General features: G+C 42.1%; 1 protein-coding gene across 1 annotated transcript in view; it reads left to right on the top strand.

The window, feature by feature from the left end:
- Positions 1 to 21,577, top strand: part of DTNB (dystrobrevin beta) — a 261,550-nt gene that overhangs the window by 197,837 nt on the left and 42,136 nt on the right. Inside the window, exon 13 of the mRNA XM_063441890.1 lies at positions 2,196 to 2,309. Coding sequence (XP_063297960.1) covers positions 2,196 to 2,309 — 114 coding nt within the window. The remainder of the gene's footprint in view (positions 1 to 2,195; positions 2,310 to 21,577) is intronic.

The following is a 21,577-nucleotide window of genomic DNA, read 5'->3' on the forward strand; positions in this document are numbered from 1 at the left end:
TACATTATACAAACCACAGCTTCAACCTTCAGAAATATATATATTATATATTATACAAACACAAACCACAGCTACTACCTACAGACAGATATATTATGCAAACACAAACCACAGCTACTACCTACAGACAGATATATTATACATTATACAAACACAAACCACAGCTTCTACCTACAGACATATATTGTACATTATACAAACACAAACCACAGCTACTACCTACAGATATACATATATTATACATTATACAAACACAAACCACAGCTTCTACCTACAGACATATATTGTACATTATACAAACACAAACCACAGCTACTACCTACAGATATACATATATTATACATTATACAAACACAAACCACAGCTACTACCTACAGATATATATATATATTATACAAACCACAGCTACTACCTTCAGATAGATATAATATACAAACACAAACCACAGCTACTACCTACAGACAGATATATTATACAAACACAAACCACAGCTACTACCTACAGACAGATATATAATACATTATACAAACACAAACCACAGCTTCTACCTACAGACATATATTGTACATTATACAAACACAAACCACAGCTACTACCTACAGATATACATATATTATACATTATACAAACACAAACCACAGCTTCTACCTACAGACATATATTGTACATTATACAAACACAAACCACAGCTACTACCTACAGATATACATATATTATACATTATACAAACACAAACCACAGCTACTACCTACAGATATATATATATATATTATACAAACCACAGCTACTACCTTCAGATAGATATAATATACAAACACAAACCACAGCTACTACCTACAGACAGATATATTATACAAACACAAACCACAGCTACTACCTACAGACAGATATATAATACATTATACAAACACAAACCACAGCTTCTACCTACAGACAAATATATTATACATTATACAAACACAAACCACAGCTACTACCTACAGATAGATGTATTATACATTACACAAACACAAACCACAGCTACTACCTACAGATATACATATATTATACATTATACAAACACAAACCACAGATACTACCTACAGATATATATATATTGTACAAACACAAACCACAGCTACTACCTACAGATAGATATATTATACAAACACAAACCACTGCTTCTACCTACAGATAGATATATTATACATTATACAAACACAAACCACAGCTACTACCTACAGATAGATATATTATACATTATACAAACACAAAATGCATGACTTGACATTTATCTGTATTGAATCTCTACTGCCATTTGCCTGCCTAGTCCCCCAAATTATCCAAATCCCTTTGTAGTGAATTCATATCGTGTTCAGACTGTATTTTCTTGCCTAGAAGGGTGTCATCTGCAAACAATGACAAATGACTTTCAATGCCCACTTCAAGATCATTTATAAACAGATTAAAGAGAAGTCGACCCAGGACAGAAACCTGTGTCTCCCCACTTACCACTTTTGTACAGTTTGAAAAATGTCCAATTTATTTCTCTACACCTTATCTTTAAACCCGTATTCCATCCAAGAACACAATTTACCATCTAAACTAACTGATTTCAGTTTTACTAGTAATCTTTTGTTTGGAACTGTATCAAATGCCTTAGCAAAATCCAAATAGATCACATCTATTAGATCATCCTGATCTGTAGTTCAACTAACAATTAAGCTAGTTTGGCATGTCCTGTCTTTCATAAAACTATATTGGTTCATGTTAATGATAGTGTTGTTCAAAATGTGTTTGAATTTAATCCATTAACATCTCTTTAACCCCTTAAGGACACATGACATGTCTGACACGTCATGATTCCATTTTATTCCAGAAGTTTGGTCCTTAAGGGGTTAAATAATAATTACCCAACCAAAGATGTTAAGCTTATGGGTTTGTTGTTTGAACTTCTGAACCCTTTTTAAATATAGGCACCACATCTGCTTTTCTCCAATCCTCTTGTACAATTTCTGATAGAAATGAATCCTTTAAGATCAAAAACAGTGGTATGGATATTTCTACTTAAGCTCCCTAAGCATGCATGGGTGAATACCATCTGGCCCCGATGCTTTGTTTGCTTTAACTTTATTAATTGTTGTGTGCGCAAATGTGTTTGTTTTTTGATAAGGTAAAAATTATCACATATGATAAATGTTTTAATGTTCTCCTAGAGAAATACTGCAAGAAATTCAGCGACTACGGCTGGAACATGAGCAGGCATCACAGCCCACTCCAGAAAAGGCCCAGCAGAATCCCACGCTACTAGCAGAGCTCCGCCTTCTGCGGTAAGCAGTAATACCCCATGAAAAAAATATTTTTTATGTACTTTAAATGTATTTAAAGTGTTGATATAAATATTATAAGTTTTATTCAGATTGCTTCCAGAACACTGAAATTGAGAAGCCATACCTTGGCCTATAGAGTATTACAGACTTTCATTGTATAGGAATGGAGACCACATCTGGTTCACTTTAAGAGTGATGTTAAAGGGCTTGTTTATAGTAACCTTTGACCTAGCCTTGAAAGCCTGAATTCCTTTGAAGACTCACATTTCTACAGGCAATTATTCATTACATCATGTATATAGAAGTTCTTTGTCTTACATATCTTGCCTCCAAATATAACGTATGACTTTAATCATAGATTTCAAATGATGCTAAGTAACTCCCCTTTTTCTAAGATAGCCAATTATTTTAAAGTAAGGCAATCTTATGTATACTCCCCTCTGTAACTGAATTTTAAACCCATAAAACTAATTGTAGTTTAGAATTCGTGGCCAATACCTTTAACATCAAAAATGGATAACACCTGGAACATTGCTATGTATTGGACAAAGAATGTTAATGACATATGTTGTTATTACCGGATGATGTTTTATGTTTGAATAAACATAAGTTAAACTGCAAGATACTTGATTCGATTGTTAAGAAAACTGATATGTGACAAACAAAGATTTCACGGAATGCCAATTTCCTACACCCCAGTGCAGAGAGGACTTGCTGTGTCAGTAGTTGTAGATAGAAAGTAATAATAAGGATAATGTATGCCTTTTGGAAACCAAAATGCTACTGTATAAGTAGGGAAGAGCAATTGTGTAATTATTTAAAGATACAGTATCCCTGAGCGGCTGCTAAAGATTTAACAATACAGAGTCCTTCATCTTTCTGAATGTATGTGTGTAATGTATTTTATGTAGTGGCCAAATATAAATGATACATTCATTTTAATAAACTTAGCAAGAGAATGCTGACAAGCCTGTCACAAGTGTAACAAACAGTAAGCGAGGAAGACCTTGTAAAGCAGGAGAAAGTGAGAAAGTGAGAAAGTACAAACTCCACATAACACAATAATATTCCAGGTTTTAGTAGATTTGCTACACACTGCGTATGGATAAGCTAAAGGAAAAACTGGATAGCATTAGGGACAGAAAGAAAATAACTGAAAAACCTTTAAGGGAATAGGTTTCCGTTCTGTAGAATTCAAGGAGAATAAATTGGCCGAACGGAAATATATTTACAACTATGTCAACATAACAGAATGCTCTGATACGAATCTGGATTGCTCTGGGAGCAATGTGTGAGATGTACATCCATATAAGTATATTAGCATTGTTTAGAAAGCACAGTCCCTGACTATTGTGTACATCTGAGACATTATCACACAATACGGGCAAAAAACATCTTACACCATTAACTTCATAATAATCCCCTCTCAAAGCTTCACATCATTTCTGAAAAATATCTATTCCTCTAAGCCCCCCCGTGGCCTGTAGAAATCAGATGTAATCCATTGATACACATGATGGAAGATGACACCGAATGGTTATTCACTAAGAGGGAGACTGGAGAGAATTGCAAAGTTTAAGGCTAAATAAACCAACAGGGAAAATGTGCATTTTCCGAATTCTCCCAATATGCCTGTTTTAGCCCAGAATGTGTATTTCCTTTGTTCATTTTTCAATTTCCAGGTTAGTAAATACCCATGTTTGTACCGTAGCACATACAGTGCTGATGTGAGCGGTTAATTTACAGCCTGTTCCTTCTTTATTTACAGAGGGTCACAGCCACAATAACCCCCAATTAATCTGTTCGATATCACAGTGGGAGACGCATAATTTTATGAAGTGTTAAAACCTTAATCAGGTTGGAGCTAGATTTTATTAATTAAAGATGGATTTGCTATATTAATGAGGGATGAAATGCTCTCACTGTGACCTTCTATAAACCCCAGATATTCAAGGTCACCAAGCGTGACACCAGAGTATATTATTTAAATGTTATCACTCAGTGACTGCCGTCACACAACGATATCTCTGCTTTTAATCTAGGACAGTGATAACAGGCTGTCCACGTGTGGCTGGATGTGGGATTGAAACATTGGGTTTTGGAGCCAGGAGAGCCACGTTGTAACGGATTACCTGGCACCCCGACTGGGTACCTCCGTTGACGAATGCTTCCTAGCTGACGCCAAGGACTATAAGCACTACACCAGACACCACAAACACTGCAGATCCCACAACCGCCGTAGCTTAACTGGAATCTCGCCGTCTTCCTTCCACCTTGGATCAACCTCTGACATCCAGGACCGTGAGGGGGAGACCTCTCCTCCAGGACAGTGTACCTAAGTGATTAGGGCCCAGGGGAGTATACAAAGTATAGCAATCCCCAGTGTGATTATAGCAGTTCCCCTCTAATCACGAGACAAGACTACGTGTTGAGGGTTAAACAGCAGATCTGAGGGTTTATTGAACAGCTTGGTCTTTTATACAGTTTTCCCCACAAGGTCCACCTGGAACACAGGAACAAGAAGCCAATAAAAACATAGTTTTACATTCAGTCACTCCCATACAGTGTACACAATCCCTCCCCTCTGCCTGTGATATAATTAACAAAGACAATGGACTAACTCAATTAACTCTAAGCAGAAAAAAAACATACATTTTTTTACAAACCCCCAAAAGTATCCCAAAATACAACATACCCACTAATAGCCCCAATCTGGGTGAACAACATATCCAAAAATCACCCAGATCGGTTCAGGGGTTCAGGAATTTCCTGGAAGTCTTATTTTTGCCCCATCGTGCACATGGTCCCATGCCCAAAACCGTTCCAGACACTCAACGACAAAACACTACTGGACAATTTAAGATGGCCGCCGCCACATATTTGAATCTTTTCCAGTTAAAAGTCCAAGGGGCAGAAACAGTACTTTTGAACATGGGTTATGACAGGGCCCATAGTCCCAGGGTAGGAGGCTGGCAAACAGGCCCCTCCAAAAACCAGTGGCGACGTTGCTTTTAGTATAGATTATTGTGGCGAAACCAACCTCGCCACGTGTCCTTGGAGGGGGCTGCTTGCCTGCCTCTTGCCTTTGAACTATGGACCAGACTTTATGTGAATGTGTTAACCCAGATAGCTATGCCATGGAGCCTATTCATATAATGAAAGACTATGGGAAAGACTTTAGCTCCATGGCAATTGTACTGTGTGAATAGGATCTGCGCGCTATTCGGTAGTTTTGTGCGCTCAGATCCCAGCTATCTGGGGATATGTGAAATGTCTGTGTGTTATGGATAAAAAGTAACTTTCTGTATTTTAAAGTGTTTTATGTCTTTCTGTAACCATGTGGTTAATGGAGTCTGTCTCTGGGCTGGAGATAATTGGATTACTTCTCCAGCACAGAGAAGGCTCTGTAAAAACCGGTCTGAGCTGGAAAGCTTTACTAACTTTTGAACCCCTGGTCTGATCCATGCCATTTTTTAATATGTTGTTCCCCTGAATGGATTGATTGTGGATATGTAATTTTGTGTGAATGTGATGTATGGTTTTGAAGTTATAAATATTGTGTAAAAAGTATATTTTAAACTGTATGAATAATGGGATTATGTGTCACACTAAGGGGAGGGGATGTGTGGGAGGTAACATCTATGTCATTGGTCATTTTATGCCTCCCCCTGGGTGTGGCCTGTATGTGTGAGATGGAAATAAAAGCCAGGCTGGATGAGCCAGTCCAGAGTTCCTGTTTAACCCTCAAAGTGAAGTGTCGTCTCATTATTGGGGGAGGATTTATTGTATGCTGTTCCAGTTTGACTGCTAGGATTGAAAACCTATTCGTATGGTTCCTATTCAACTGTCTACAGCATTCATATGCTTGAGAGGATTTATATGCCTCTCTGATTCGGTGATTGTGGTGTCTGCCAGAGTGCTTGGAGGCCTCAGGAAGCGCTAGGAGCATCCTTTAACGGAGGTACTCAGTCGGGGTGCCAGGCAATCCGTTACAATTATATTAGTGTATATAAGTATATATTATATTAGTAGATCTAGTATATATTATATTAGTGTATATTAGCATATATTATATTAGTAGATGTAGTATATATCATATTAGTAGATATATATTATATTAGTGCATATATTATTATTATTATTATTATTATTGCCATTTATATAGCGCCAACAGATTCCGTAGCGCTTTACAATATCATGAGAGGGGATTTAGCTATAAATAGGACAATTACAAATAAACTTACAGGAACAATAGGTTGAAGAGGACCCTGCTCAATTGAGCTTACATTCTATAGGAGGTGGGGTGTAAAACACATTAGGACAGGAATTTGTAATCAAATAAGGTGGGCTGCCCTTTAGGAGAGGGCAAGAGACAGGTATGTGAGGTAGGGGTTAGTCTTGGAGGCCATAAGCTTTCCTAAAGAGATGGGTTTTAAGGCACTTCTTAAAAGATGCAAGACTAGGGGAGAGTCTGATGGCGGTTGGCAGGCTATTCCATAGGAAGGGAGCCGCCCGCGAGAAGTCCTGCAAGCGAGAGTTGGCCGTACCAGGACGGACAGGAGGTGGTCACGGGCAGAGCGGAGAGACCGAGAAGGGACATACCTATGGATCTGTGAGGAGATATAAGAGGGGCTAGAGTTGTTCAGTGCTTTATAGGTGTGAGTTAATACCTTGAATTGACTCCTATAGCATACAGGAAGCCAATGTAAGGACTGACAGAGGGGTGAGGTGTGAGAGAAACGACTAGAGAGGAAAATCAATCTAGCAGCAGCGTTCATTACGGACTATAGGGGTGCAGTACGGCTATTGGGAAGACCAATCAGGAGAGGGTTACAATAATCCATGCAGGAAATTACTAGAGCATGGACAAGCTCCTTGGTAGTATCTGGTGCAAGAAAGGGGCGGATGCGGGCTATGTTTTTTCAAATTTATGTTTTATTATTTTTTAGCAAGTATGATGCGGGATACAGAATGAAGAAGGGGAGGGTAAACAGGGGGTTACATTGATTTACAGTTCTCGTATGATCATATTAACATTGTCGTTGGAACAGAGGTTGACACTTAAAGGTAGTTACCACATTGATGCAATACAGATTAGCGAATCTATTGTTCACGTGGTTAGGTCATGGTTCGGTGCCTGCGTGTCTTCGTTTCGTGTAATGAACAAGCTAGAGTTAAATCATGAGTCGGGGGGAGGATGGGGAGGGTGGGGGGTATATCGGGAGATGATGGATTAGTTAGGGGGGGGGGGGCTTGAGAGTACCTTAAGAAAACCTTGCGCCTAGTATTCTACGCGCTGTATGAGTACAATTGTTCGGTTAGCATGTCTTGGTTTACCTGGGGCATGTTGGGGGACCCGGGGAGATGGTTGGTTGTGACTTCGTGTTAATGTCAACACGGTAGTCGAGTCCAGAGATCCTACTTGTGTCGTTTGGTACCCCTTCCCATTGACTCCATCCCGTGTCAAACGCTAATTTCTTTTGTGGGGACATAATTGCCATTCTCTCGTATGTCTTATATTGGGAGATTCTATTTTGGAGTTGGGTCAAGGATGGGCAGATCTGAGATTTCCAGTTTTGCGTCAGCAGATTTCTTGCTGCCAATATAGTGATGGCTGTTATTTGTTTTTGTGTGATGGAGAGGTCGTCAGGGAGTATTAATAGGAGACAGGAGGTTTTTGTCAGGTGGAATTTGGGGATCTGCAGTTGGTCTAGTGTCGTCGATACTGCGGTCCAAAGGGGCCGGATATCGCTACAGGACCACCACAGGTGCTCCAGAGTGCCCACCTTGTCATTGCACCTCCAGCAAGTGTGTGGTGTGTTGGGGTATATGCGGTGGAGCCTCTGGGGGGTCATGTACCAGCGGTATAGGAGCTTTCTGTGGGCTTCAATGTGCGTATAGCACTTTGTCCATTTGGAGAGGCCATTGAGGGCCCGAAGCCAGTCTTGGTCTGTCAGTGTCGTTTCACAGTCTGTCTCCCAGTGGGTCTTGTAGGGGTATGACGTGGTGGAGTAGAGTTCTTGCCAAGCTTTGTAGCACAGTGTGAGTGTTTTGGGTTTCGTGGGTGCCGTCCAGCACCTACTCAGAAGTATGGAAGGGGTAATATTGGTTGTGGATGTTGCGGTATGAAGTGGGAGCGTGTGTGCTTGTAGTGCACTTTTGATTTGTAAATAGGAGAATATTGCCTTGTTCGGGAGTTGCCACTGTTGCTGAAGGATTGGAAATGGGATCGTACCATTAGTGTCTAACAGCTGTGACAGTGTTGTGATTCCTGCTGTGGTCCATACTTTTAAGGGGATATTGGGCACTATAGCCCGTAAGACGGAGAGTGGGGATTTGGGGTGCAGTCTGTCTCTGTGTCCCATTTGGTCCATAAACGTATCCCATGTGGATATTGTGATTTGTGTGGTCGGGAACAGGTCATTGCGTTTGGCCCTAAATTTCCTCGGTGTCCACAGATATTCTATCAGGGAAGCATCTGTGAATTGTGCCCTCTCCATGTCCACCCATTGTAGCATGCCTGGGTGTGCATGTAAGAGCACGCCTGCAGAAAGTATCGCGGCTCTGTGGTATAATTGCAGGTTGGGGAGACCCACCCCTCCCAGTCGTGGTGCTGTTTGGAGAAGCCTCAATGATACCCTTGGTTTCTTCCCGTTCCATATGTAGGTGCCACATAGTTTTTGTAGGGCTTTACAAAATTGGGGGGTAATCCCCAGTGGTATCATGCGAAAGATGTACAGGATACGTGGGAGGATCATCATCTTATACGTGTTAATTCTCCCCAACCATGAGATGTTAGTGTGTTTCCACCTGCCCATTTCTACCTTACATGACGTCAGTAAAGGTTTATAATTCAAATGTGAGGTGGTAGAAATTGAGGTGGCTATTTTTACTCCTAGGTACGTGATCGAGGTAGACTTCCAATCAAACTGGTGGGAGGTTCGGAGCGAGGATAGCAGGGGTTTGGGTAGGTTTATTGGTAAGGCTTGGGTCTTATCTTGGTTAAGGCGGTAGTAGGATATATCTCCAAAGTGATGTAGGAGGTCTAACAAGGGGGTGAGGGAGCGGTTTGGGTCCGACAGTGCTATAAATATATCATCGGCGAACAAGGCCAAGCTGTATGTTTTGTTGTGGATATCAACACCTATTATTTCGGGGTGAGATCGGATCTTCTGGGCTAGGGGCTCTAGTGCGAGTATGTACAGAAGGGGTGACAGAGGACAACCTTGTCGGGTACCATTTGTTATCGAAAAAGCAGTGGATAGGAATCCACCATGTGAGACTTTTGCTGCTGGGCGGTGGTATAGGGCCATAATGCTAGCGACAACGGGTGCCGGGAAGTTAAAGTGTGTTAGAACTTTGGCCATGTAGGTCCAGTTGAGGCGGTCAAAGGCCTTCTCCGCGTCTAACGCGAGAAGGAGGCCTGGTGCTTTCCTGGATTCTAACATTGAGATCATATTTAGAATTTTTCTGGTATTATCTGAGCCCTGTCGACTCTGGATGAACCCCGACTGGTCATTATGAATTATTTTATGGAGGAGGGGGGCTAGCCGGTTGCTGATCAGTTTTGCATACAATTTGGCGTCTCCATTTAGGAGAGAGATGGGTCGGTAGTTTTTGCAGTGTGTTGGGGGTTTGCCGGGTTTGGGGAGAGTGGAGATGTGTGCCAGGAGCATTTCGTCAGGTAGCGCTCCTTTAGTGGCGCACTCATTGACTAGTTGGAGGAGTAGTGGTGCTATGGTAGGAGAAAATGTCTTGTAATATTCGTTTGTGAGGCCATCTGGGCCTGGCGATTTATGTGCTGGGAGTCGGGAAATTGCTTTCGTGAGTTCGTCTAAGGAGAAGGGTCGTGTTAAGGGTATGAGGTCTTCTTCTGTCAGTTTGGGTAGGTGGAGTGAAGATAGAAAATCGTGGGGTCATTTTTCAGGTTATATAGGTCGCCATAGTATTTGGCGAACTGGTCTACGATAGTTTGGGGGTTCGTCACTTTCACACCCTTTGAATCGTGGAGGAAGGCGATCCTGGAGGCGACCGTTCTTTTCTTTAGCTGTGACGCCAAAATAGCCCCAGCTTTGTTGCCACTCATAAAAAAATTGTGTTTAAGCTTCCTAAGTGTGTATGTCGTTTTTGCCAATTCGAGGGTGTTTAGCTTGTTATGAAGGGTCAGGAGTTCTGATTTTGTGGTGGGGTTTGGGTCCCTTTTGTTATGGTGAGTTAGATTGCGGATATTTTCTAAGAGGGTGTTGTATTCAGCCGTTCTCCGTTTTTTGGCATGGCTAGCATGTTTTATGAAGCTGCCTCTGATGACCGCCTTATGCGCTAACCAGATATTTTCAATTGAGGATTCACCAGTTTTGTTTTCGGTGATATAGTGTTGTAGATCTTGTGTTATTTGGGACACTACTGATGGGTCTGTTAAGAGAGATTCATTGAGCCTCCAGGAGCCTGAGCCCCTGTTGGAGAATGTCTCGTTGATGCTGAGTGTGATGGGGGCATGATCTGACCATGTCATTACTCCAATTTTGGCTCCTTCTATTCGGGCCATTGATACGGAAGGAATAAGGAATCTGTCTATCCAGGAATAACTGTTGTGGGCTGCCGTGTAGCAAGTGTGGTCTATATCAGTTGGGTGTAAAATGCGCCACGGGTCTACTATGCGTGCTGCGGCTAGTGTAGCACATATCTTTGTTGTAAGTGTGTGCCTATTTTTGAGTGTGCAACTTTTGACTTGGGCTGTCGAGGAGGAGTCCAGGGTACTATCTAATAAAAAAATTTGTGTCGCCTCCAATGATCACCTCCCCATGTTTGTACATATCAGTTAACGCTAAAATCCTCAGCAAAAATTCATTTTGGTTATCATTAGGACTATACACATTAACGAGAGTATATGGAGCATTGTTCAGCATACATTGTATAATGAGATAACGGCCCTTCTTATCACTAATCTTTCTAACTAAGGAAAACACCACATCTTTGCCAATTACAATGGAGACCCCCCTTTTTTTGGTCGAGTAGCATGAGTGAAAATCGTGCGGGTACCACTTGGAGGTAAATTTGGGTCTAGAGCCCCATTTAAAATGGGTTTCTTGGAAAAATGCCACTTGGGCTCCACTTCTCCTTGCCTCTTGAATGGCCAGACGCCGTTTATTAGGGGAGTTAAGCCCTTTAGCATTGAGGGACATTATTTTAATTACCATTTAACCAGTGCGTGGCGTGCTGCGCCAGTGGTTCGTGAAATGCAGCCCAGTCTGTCAATTTCTCGTTTAGGCCATGCTGTGGGGTATTCTCGTGTTTTGTAGCCTTGATAGGTATAGGCGGTTTGTAATATTGTGCATGAAGTAGATTGAGTTTGCACGGTACTCTCATCGGGGGGGTGGGATAGGGTTGGGAAGCAGAACAGGGGATTAAACTATATACATAATTCCGAAAGTCACATTCTGGTGACATGTGGTTGCCTAAGGCAACGGAGACGAAAGGCTACTAAGGCCTTGGGGGTGTACCACACGAGGTGTAACACTAAGGTCTCGGTGCGTGCTAGATCTATAATATCATAACATAGAGCATGGTGCAGCCGGGTGTTACTCACCCGGAGCGGCTAGGCTTATGGCCTGTAGTCAAACCCTGGTAGGGTGATCGGTGGACATATTATAACATAAACATAACATATGAACGGTATAACCTGTATTCAAAGTCTTTAAGAAAGGGTGACCTGGCAGTGGTCATATATTCTCAGGTCGGTGCCTCTCCTGGGTCTGTGCGTGCTTGGGAGGCTCTAGACACTCGCGACCAGTCCTTCTGCAGTGTCTTAGGTGTTGGGGCCGGGGCTGGTTTCTTCTTAGGGCTGGTGGTTACGAAGGGTACGTCCCAGTCTTGTAGCGCCTTTTTGCCGTCCTCAGGGGTCATGATGGGTCTGTCGATGCCATTCCTTTTAACGAGCAGTTTTGTGGGGAAGCCCCATTTGTAAGGGATATTTGCGCTTCTTAGTGCTTCGGTTATTGGTGCAAACGTGCGTCTTTTGGTCATAGTCGCCGCAGAGAGATCTGTAAATAGTTTGATATCTCTGTACTGTTCTGGCCACTTGTTCGCGGTCCTAGAGGTCTGCATGATCCTGTCTTTGACAGTGAAATGGTGCACTCTAGTGATTGTGTCTCTTGCAGTTTCAGGTGGGAGATGCTTAGGCTTGGGGAGTCTGTGAGTTCTGTCGAGTATGAGGTCAAACTCCGACAGTGATGGGATCAGGATTTTAAACAGGTCTTTAACATACCTGGGTAGGTCCTGTTGCGTTATGGTCTCAGGTATACCCCTTATACGGATGTTATTCCGCCTGCTTCTATCCTCTTGGTCGGCCATCTTGTCTTCCAGAAACTTAAGCTTGCGTTCAAGTTCAGTGTAGGCCTCAGCCAACACGTTGTGGGCATCCACTAATTCTTCTGACTTGTCCTCTAAGGAGGCAGTGCGTTCTCCTATGCTGTGGATGTCAGCTTTGATGTCTGCAGTCATTTTTTGGATGTCAGCTTTGAATGAAGATTGCAGTTCCTGCATGATTAGCCTGATTGAGGCGTTTGTAGCTGGGCTGTCAGGTGCAGTTTGATATTCTCCTGATTCAGAGCTGTGGATAGGAGAGTGCCGATCGTCGGCGCCATCTTGGATTTTCGGCTCCGCGGTTTGGGGCCGTTCCAGGTGCAAATTTAGGGTTTTTTGCTTAAATTTTTTCGACGCCATCTGTGCTGGGTGTTCACCGCTATCTGGGTGTTTCTGTCCGTCCGTTTTCAGGGTTTAACAGGCTTGTAAAGTCGATTTATCGCCGCGGACCGGGAGAGCTCCGTTTCTGCACGTCCGCTCACATGTGCAGTCAGGCCACGCCCCCCGCGGGCTATGTTTTTAAGATGGAATCTACAAGATTTGGCAACATGCTGGATGTGAGGCTCAAAAGGTGAGACCAGAGTCAAGTATGATGCCAAGACAGCGCGCTTGCAAGGATGGACTGATGTTGGTACCACAAACTTGAAGGGAGAGCGAAATAGGAGGATCAGTATTAGGAGGAGGAAAGACAAGGAGCTCAGTTTTTGAGAGATTGAGTTTCAGAAAGCGGGAGGACATCCAGTCAGAGATGGAAGAAAGGCAAGCAGTGACACGTTGCAGGACGGCAGGGGAGAGGTCTGGGGAGGAGAGATGTAACGGACCGTTTCACTTACAAGAGGATAAAACCCAGTTTAGGCGATAATCCCCTTTCCAGATGCACAGGCAGCTACTGCAAACACCATTCTCCCGACTGGAACCACACGAACACTGGAACAGCTGAACAAGAAAAGCAGACATCGGCTTACACTCTTGGCAGTCAGCATACAATTCCATTCCCCCAAAGACCGAGACGACACATCGCTTTGAGGGTTAAGCAAGAACTCTAGACTGGGACACCCAGTCTGGCTTTTATTTCCAACTCACACATACAGGCCACACCCAGGGGGAGGCATAAAAGAACCAATGACATAGATGTTACCTCCCACACATCCCCTCCCCTTAGTGTGACACATAATCCCATTATGCATACAGAGTAAAATATACTTTTACACAACTTTCATAACTTTAAAACCATACATCACATTCACATAAAAATACATATCCACAATCAATCCATTCAGGGGAACAACATATTAAAAAATGGCATGAATCCGACCAGGGGTTTAAAAGTTACTAAAAGTATCTTTTGGGCCCTGGCTTGCAGCATGGCACAATCTGGCCCAAACAGAAGTAAAACATCCCCCACAATGCATCCCGGCTTCCTCCCTTCTGCCCTGGAGATAATTGGAGAAGTAATCAAATTATCTAGGACTAGAGTCAGACTCCATTAACCACATGGTTGCAAAAAGACAGTAAAAGACATAAAATTACATACTGATACATTTAACACATAAAACACACATTTCTACATATCCCCAGTTTAACTGAACACATAAATACCTACATAATATTTAAGACAGTATTACTGTGATATGTTACAACGTCTTAAAGGGACATTAGTCCCAAAAGTCCCAATATGTCCATGGGCCGTAGTCGCAGGGCAGGAGGCTAGCAGCCAGGCCTCTCCAGTTCACAGTGGCGAAGCTGGTTTCGCCACAAGAGATATAGCTGTGTGTCATCAGTGTACAGGTGGTAGTGGAATCCAAAAGAGGTAATAAGTTTGCCAAGAGAGGCAGTATAAAGAGAAAATAGAAGGGGACCAAGGACGGAGCCTTGGGGGACTCCAACCGACACAGGGCGGGGGGAGGAGGTATCATTAGAAAAGGAGACACTGAATGAGCGTTGGGAGAGATAAGAGGTAAACCACGAGAGGACAGAGTCACAGAGACCAAGTGATTGAAGAGTTTGAAGAAGGAGAGCATGATCAACGGTGTCAAAGGGCGCTGAGAGGTCAAGAAGAATTAGTATGGAGTAGTGGCCTTTGGATTTAGCTGCGATTAGGTCGTTAGTAACTTTGATAAGGGCAGTCTCTGTAGAGTGGAGAGGGCGGAAGCCAGATTGAAGGGGGTCAAGGAGAGAGTTGGAATTGAGGAAATGAGACACACGGGTAAAGACAAGTTTTTCCAGAAGCTTTGAGGAAAAAGGGAGCAGGGATATGGGACGGTAGTTAGAGAGGGTGGATGGGTCGAGGGCTGTTTTTTTTAGTATAGGTACTACAGTGGCTCCATGGCATAGCTATCTGGGGAATCACGCTCAAACAGGGCAAGCACCGACTTACCCGGCTTTCATGTCTTTGCAGGGGAAATGCACAGATTGGTCTCGCCGCAACATGCACTGAGCCCAATAAAGGGTATCAGTCAGGGAATCGGGTCTTAGCAATTCAGTTGGAAGACTGAATCAAAATGGGAACAGAGGCCTCTAGAATGCCACTGTTGCTGAACTGGCTAGAGGCCGTACATAATACATAGGAAAACACATAGGAAAAGGAAAGGGATCTCAGTTAAGAAAAAGGATAAATGAGTAATTTATTACATGTGAGTTTACAGAGGAAGAGGTTCTATTTCAACTGTCAAAAGTAAAGACAAATAAGTCAATGGGACCTGATGGAATACACCCAAAGCTATTAAAAGAGCTTAGTGGTGTACTAGCAAAACCATTAACAGATTTATTTAACCAATCATTGTTAACAGGAGTAGTCCCAGAAGATTGGAAGTTAGCGAATGTTGTGTCCATTCACAAGAAAGGTAATAGGGAGGAGTCGGGCAACTATAGGCCAGTAAGCCTTACTTCAGTAGTGGGGAAAGTGATGGAAACCATGTTAAAGGATAGGATTGTTGAACATCTAAAAACACATGGATTTCAAGATCAGAGACAACATGGGTTTACTTCAGGGAGATCATGCCAAACTAATCTTATTGATTTTTTTGATTGGGTAACTAAAATTATAGATCAGGGTGGTGCAGTAGACATTGCTTACCTAGATTTCAGTAAGGCTTTTGACACTGTTGCACATAGAAGGCTTATCAATAAACTGCAATCTTTGAGTTTGGATTCCAATATTGTTGAATGGGTAAGGCAGTGGCTGAGTGACAGGCAACAGAGGGTTGTAGTCAATGGAGTATATTCGAAGCTTGGGCTTGTCACAAGTGGGGTACCTCAGGGATCTGTACTTGGACCCATTCTCTTTAATATTTTATTAGTGATATTGCAGAAGGTCTTGATGGTAAGGTGTGTCTTTTTGCTGATGATACTAAGATATGTAACAGGGTTGATGTTCCAGGAAGGACTAAGCCAAATGGCAAATGATTTAGGTAAACTAGAAAAATGGTCAGAGTTGTGGCAACTGACATTTAATGTGGATAAGTGCAAGATAATGCATCTTGAATGTAAAAACCCAAGGGCAGAGTACAGAATATTTGATAGAGTCCTAACCTCAACATCTGAGGAAAGGGATTTAGGGGTGATTATTTCTGATGACTTAAAGGTAGCCAGACAATGTAATAGAGCAGCAGGAAATGCTAGCAGAATGCTTGGTTGTATAGGGAGAGGTATTAGCAGTAGAAAGAGGGAAGTGCTCATGCCATTGTACAGAACACTGGTGAGACCTCACTTGGAGTACTGTACACAGTACTGGAGACCGTATCTTCAGAAGGATATTGATACCTTAGAGAGAGTTCAAAGAAGGGCTACTAACTGGTTCATGGATTGCAGGATAAAACTTACCAGGAAAGGTTAAAGGATCTTAACATGTATAGCTTGGAGGAAAGACAAGACAGGGGGGGATATGATAGAAATATTTAAATACATAAAGGGAATCAACACAGTAAAGGAGGAGACTATATTTTAAAGAAGAAAAACTACCACGACAAGAGGACATAGTCTTAAATTAGAGGGACAAATGTTTAAAAATAATATCAGGAAGTATTAATTTACTGAGAGGGTAGTGGATGCATGGAATAGCCTTCAAGCTGAAGTGGTAGAGGTTAACACAGTAAAGGAGTTTAAGCATGCGTGGGATAGGCATAAGGCTATCCTAACTATAAGATAATTCCAGGGACTAATGAAAGTATTTAGAAGACTGGACAGACTAGATGGGCCGAATGGTTCTTATCTGCCGTCACATTCTATAAGGCATATATTAAAAAGACCTACACCTGGAATGCTTAGGAGGATGATGATAACTACTTATGCCTACACTGCTGGCATAGAAGATTAAGGGACACTAGTCACCTGAACAACTTTAGCTTAATGAAGCAGTTTTGGTGTATAGAACACGCCCCTGCAGCCTCACTGCTCAATCCTCTGCCATTTAGGAGTTAAATCCCTTTGTTTATGAACCCTAGTCACACCTCCCTGCATGTGACTTGCACAGCCTTCCATAAACACTTCCTGTAAAGAGAGCCCTATTTAGGCTTTTATGGCAAGTTCTGTTTAATTAAGATTTTCTTATCCCCTGCTATGTTAATAGCTTGCTAGACCCTGCAAGAGCCTCCTGTATGTGATTAAAGTTCAATTTAGAGATTGAGATACAATTATTTAAGGTAAATTACATTTGTTTGAAAGTGAAACCAGTTTTTTTCCCCATGCAGGCTCTGTCAATCATAGCCAGGGGAGGTGTGGCTAGGGCTGCATAAACAGAAACAAAGTGATTTAACTCCTAAATGACAGTGAATTGGGCAGTGAAATTGCAGGGGAATGATCTATACACTAAAATGAATGTAGACCGCACAAAGAAAGTCTGGGTGGTGTTAGAAAGTGAGGGGATGCAAAAGCAGCAGACAAGAGAACTGCAGGCTTAGCTAGCGGTTATTAGATTATACCCCAATGAAAATTACATAATTAAATGCATGCAAGCTGTCCCTTGGGTATATCTACCAAACAATGTTGTCCCAATGAGTATCTGAATACCCAGAGGGCAGACAAACATCAAAATGTAGGGTGACTAACTGAAATGCATATGATACAGTTTTGTGAAAATTTAGTAAGAAAATTTAAGACATTTAGAAGATATTCCCCCGTACAGAAATTAAGGAGTTTTACATTTATGTGTACAGAAAATGTATATACAAGTTCATATTTTATTTCCTTTACCACATGTATAGGTCCAGGTTTGGGCCTGACATAAATTTAGACAGTCAGTAGCAACACCCAGCCACATAATAACTAACAATAAAGGCTCAAAAAGTGCATGAATACCCAGGACAAACAGAGAAAACTTAAAATGTAGATGATAAAGGTCAATATGGCCTAGTGTGGGCCAAATACAGTAAGCAGCATGAGGCATCGCTGCCGAATACAGTACGCAGAATGAGGCATCGCTGCCAAATACCGTAAGCTATGTATGAATGGAATAGGCTGAATTTGCGTTACTAGTAGAATTTGCCATAGTCGAAAGGTTGAACAAACAAACTTACAGTTTTGTCATAAAAACAACAGTTATAGAAGCCGTGGCTGGGCTGGACGCAGCAGTGCCCCCGAGCTTCTAGTGAGGCAAACAAATACTTGCGTGGGCCACAATAGGCCAAAACCAGCCTGTTTAGAGTTTAGGCAGTTTGTGTTGATGATAGTTGAACTGAAAGTAGATGGTTGTGTACTGAACCAGACAGTCTCATCAGCCTGCAACTCGCCAGGCAAACCATAATGAAGTGGGAGAGGATTGGATGCCCTTATAAAGGGGACCCAAGCCCCTCCCACAACTACAGGCCCAGCCTTAAATATGATATTAGATATGTTTATCTAATTTTAAAGAGATAAAACTGGATACAAAATGCGCTTCCGTGGAATACCTGAAAAAAAACTAAGCAGAGAAAATTCAAGAATATTTAAAGCATTACTTCCAGATATGTCAACATTAGATTGCTCGCTAGAAAGGGTACATCGGATACACAAGCCAAGCAATAGTTCCACACAATAATAATAAGAGACAACATGGTAAACTTTTGTTCAGCGCAATTAAAAAACAAACTGAACGCACGAGGAGAAAATTTGCTGAAAAATACCAGTTATACAAATATAATATTTCTTCAGGATCTTTCTTATCATACGAGAACATGGAGAAAATCATTTTAATTGGTTACTGAATTTCTCAAGAAGCATAAGATCAGGTTCCAGTGGAGTTTTCCTACGTCCCTGAGATTCTATTGGACAGGAGAGACTGTCATTCACTACGTTAGAAACAGCTCGTGCTGCGGATGAAATCAGAGTCAATATTCAAATCTTCTTCAATTCATGAAGAAAGAACATAAAGAGTTAATACAGTCCTTGCTGAATAGAGAAAAGAAGAAAGGGAAAATGGAAGAAAGAAGACGGGTAGGAAAAGAAACGGGAAGAGAGAGAGTTAATAATAATATATTTAATTTGGATATGATAAAAGAAATAGATACATTATACAGATACACTATAATATAAAGGGAAAGAGTGAAAAATTCACATAAAGAATTGAATAGATTTGCTTTTATTATCGCACTAAGCAGATTAATACTTACAGACAGAAAACTGTTATCATCAGATCCTCGGGGATAGTATTAGGAGATGGAATATGAGTCACATAAACATAATGGATATAAATATAATGTCAGATTTTTATATTGCACTAAGCAAAATATATTCATAGTCACTTTTGGAAATTGGGACACCCACCTGTTCGAATAGACTGATGGTTTCTTTTAGGCTACTGGGAGGGGAAATATTCTCCTCGATCAGTAAGAAATCATCCAGATAATGTATAACTGTAGGGCATCTGGCTATATTTAATAAAACCAGCATAGGGCGAATACGTCGAAAATGGCCGGACTACTTTGGAACCTAAATGTTAAACGTGAGCAAAATAGTAGTTCCCTGCCCACTTGATACCATGCAGGTGACACAGTGTAGGGTGGATAGGCAGTAACTTGAAAGCATTGTGATATCAGTCTTACTGAGCCATGCTCCGGCCCCTGCCTGCATGATAGCCGTAATGGCGCGATCTACGGTGGAATATAGCAGTGAAAATTCCTCAGAGGGTATGAGGGAGTTCAGACTAGGAGTGGCAGAGGTGTTGATAGATCAATGATAAGTCTCTGTTTGTGAGAAGATTTCCCCGTGACAATACCGATGGGGTTTGTCCGCCATGTGGTGAACGGAGGGGACTGGAAGGGCCCCCATAGGAAGTCCTCTGCCACTTCCTGGCTATGAGTGTCTCCACCGCTGTAGGGTTTGTTGTGCGGATTGTAAATTAGGACATTCCAGGATTCCGGAAGGCATGTGTATGAGGCCTGTGTGAATCCTTCTGATAGACCCGAGATAATGAATTCCACCAAATGTCTAGATGGATGATGTGGCAGTAATGTCGTAAGTACAGAAATGTTTATTGATGTTAAGTATAGTTTTGGGATACATTTTATTTGGACACAGATTTAGCATGTGCCCTGAAACAGATGGCTGGAGAAAGTGATTGCAACTCAACCAGTGCTGGAGGGGTCGCAGCGGCCGACCCAGCCATGGTAAGGGGTGTAGTGACCGATTCCCCAGGGGTGATACTGGCAGGCTAACTAGGCCTGAAAGGCGAAAAATTAATCTTGTTTTGTGACAGGTGAGGCCCTGCTAGTTGCCAAGTGGCTATGAGAGGCTCTGTCTACGAGTTGGCGCGAGGGGTTATTGAGGCCACCCGTCGTAGTGGCAGGAATCGTAGGCCTCTCGGTGATAGTAAAAGAAAACAGGGGGAGGGAGTGACAGGTGAGGCCCTCTCTATAATATTGCGAGGCGGCTAACTCACGTGTGGCCCGATGGCGTTTGCCTCCGAAACGTTGAGGCGGGGTGTTGGCCTCGCGGACCACTAAATGATAGGCAGAAATGCCAAGAAGGGAGGTACCTATTTGGGCCTATACCCCTAACTTGCCAGTACTCTATGGCCTAGAAGAATGAAACGTATGTGAACTACAACGTGAGCAGGCTTACGTACCTGGTAGTATGTATGAAGTTTTGAGATTCGACAGGTATGAAAACCTGGATAAACCTAAAAAGGGATAGAGTGAGAATGGATCCTGTGAGACCTGTGTAATCTGTATAGGCTGTGATTAGGACTTCTAGCAGTATGTGTGGGAGGTGTAAAATCTATGAGTATGATAGTGACATGACTGCCCATGCTTGGTGACAAGCGTTACGCTGAGTCCGATACCTGGCAGCAGGGGATTGGCCGTGTAATGTGTATATAAGGAAGGTGATCAGATGATATGCATGTCACTAAACTGATCTGGGAATGCAAGGGACTTTTTAATGTGAAGTGACAATATGCAGAATCATAAATGTTGCTGTAAAGTGACGTATGAATGTATGAACCAGAACGTGTGATTCAAAAACCGAAAGTCTTGTGAGACGTATATGCCGTGTTCTTGAATACTCGTGTTACGTCGTCTGAGTGTGTCAAGAAAAGGCCTGAGTTTGTAAATGCCATGTGAAATTACAATCTATGCAGAAAATGTTGTAACGTGACGTATGAGTGGTTGAACCAATGCGTGTGATTCAACCCGAAACCCTCTGTGGAAGGTAGGACCGTGTTCTTATATACTCGTGGTATATCGTATGAGTATGATAAGAAATGGCCTGAATAGTTAGTGCCATGTAATCGTAATGTACATGGTTGTAATAACATCATATCTCCATTATACTCTTTGAAAATAGGACCGTGTCCTTGAACTCGTGGTAGGTCGTACGAGCATGACAGAAAAAGGAGCCGTAATGTAGGCTAACCATAACAGTAATATACATGTAATATCTGCATTGTAAAATAAAATAACTATTATTATTAAAACCATATATATATATAATAA

Source organism: Pelobates fuscus, chromosome 2, assembly GCF_036172605.1.
Source record: "Pelobates fuscus isolate aPelFus1 chromosome 2, aPelFus1.pri, whole genome shotgun sequence".
In the NCBI taxonomy this organism is placed as follows: domain Eukaryota; kingdom Metazoa; phylum Chordata; class Amphibia; order Anura; family Pelobatidae; genus Pelobates; species Pelobates fuscus.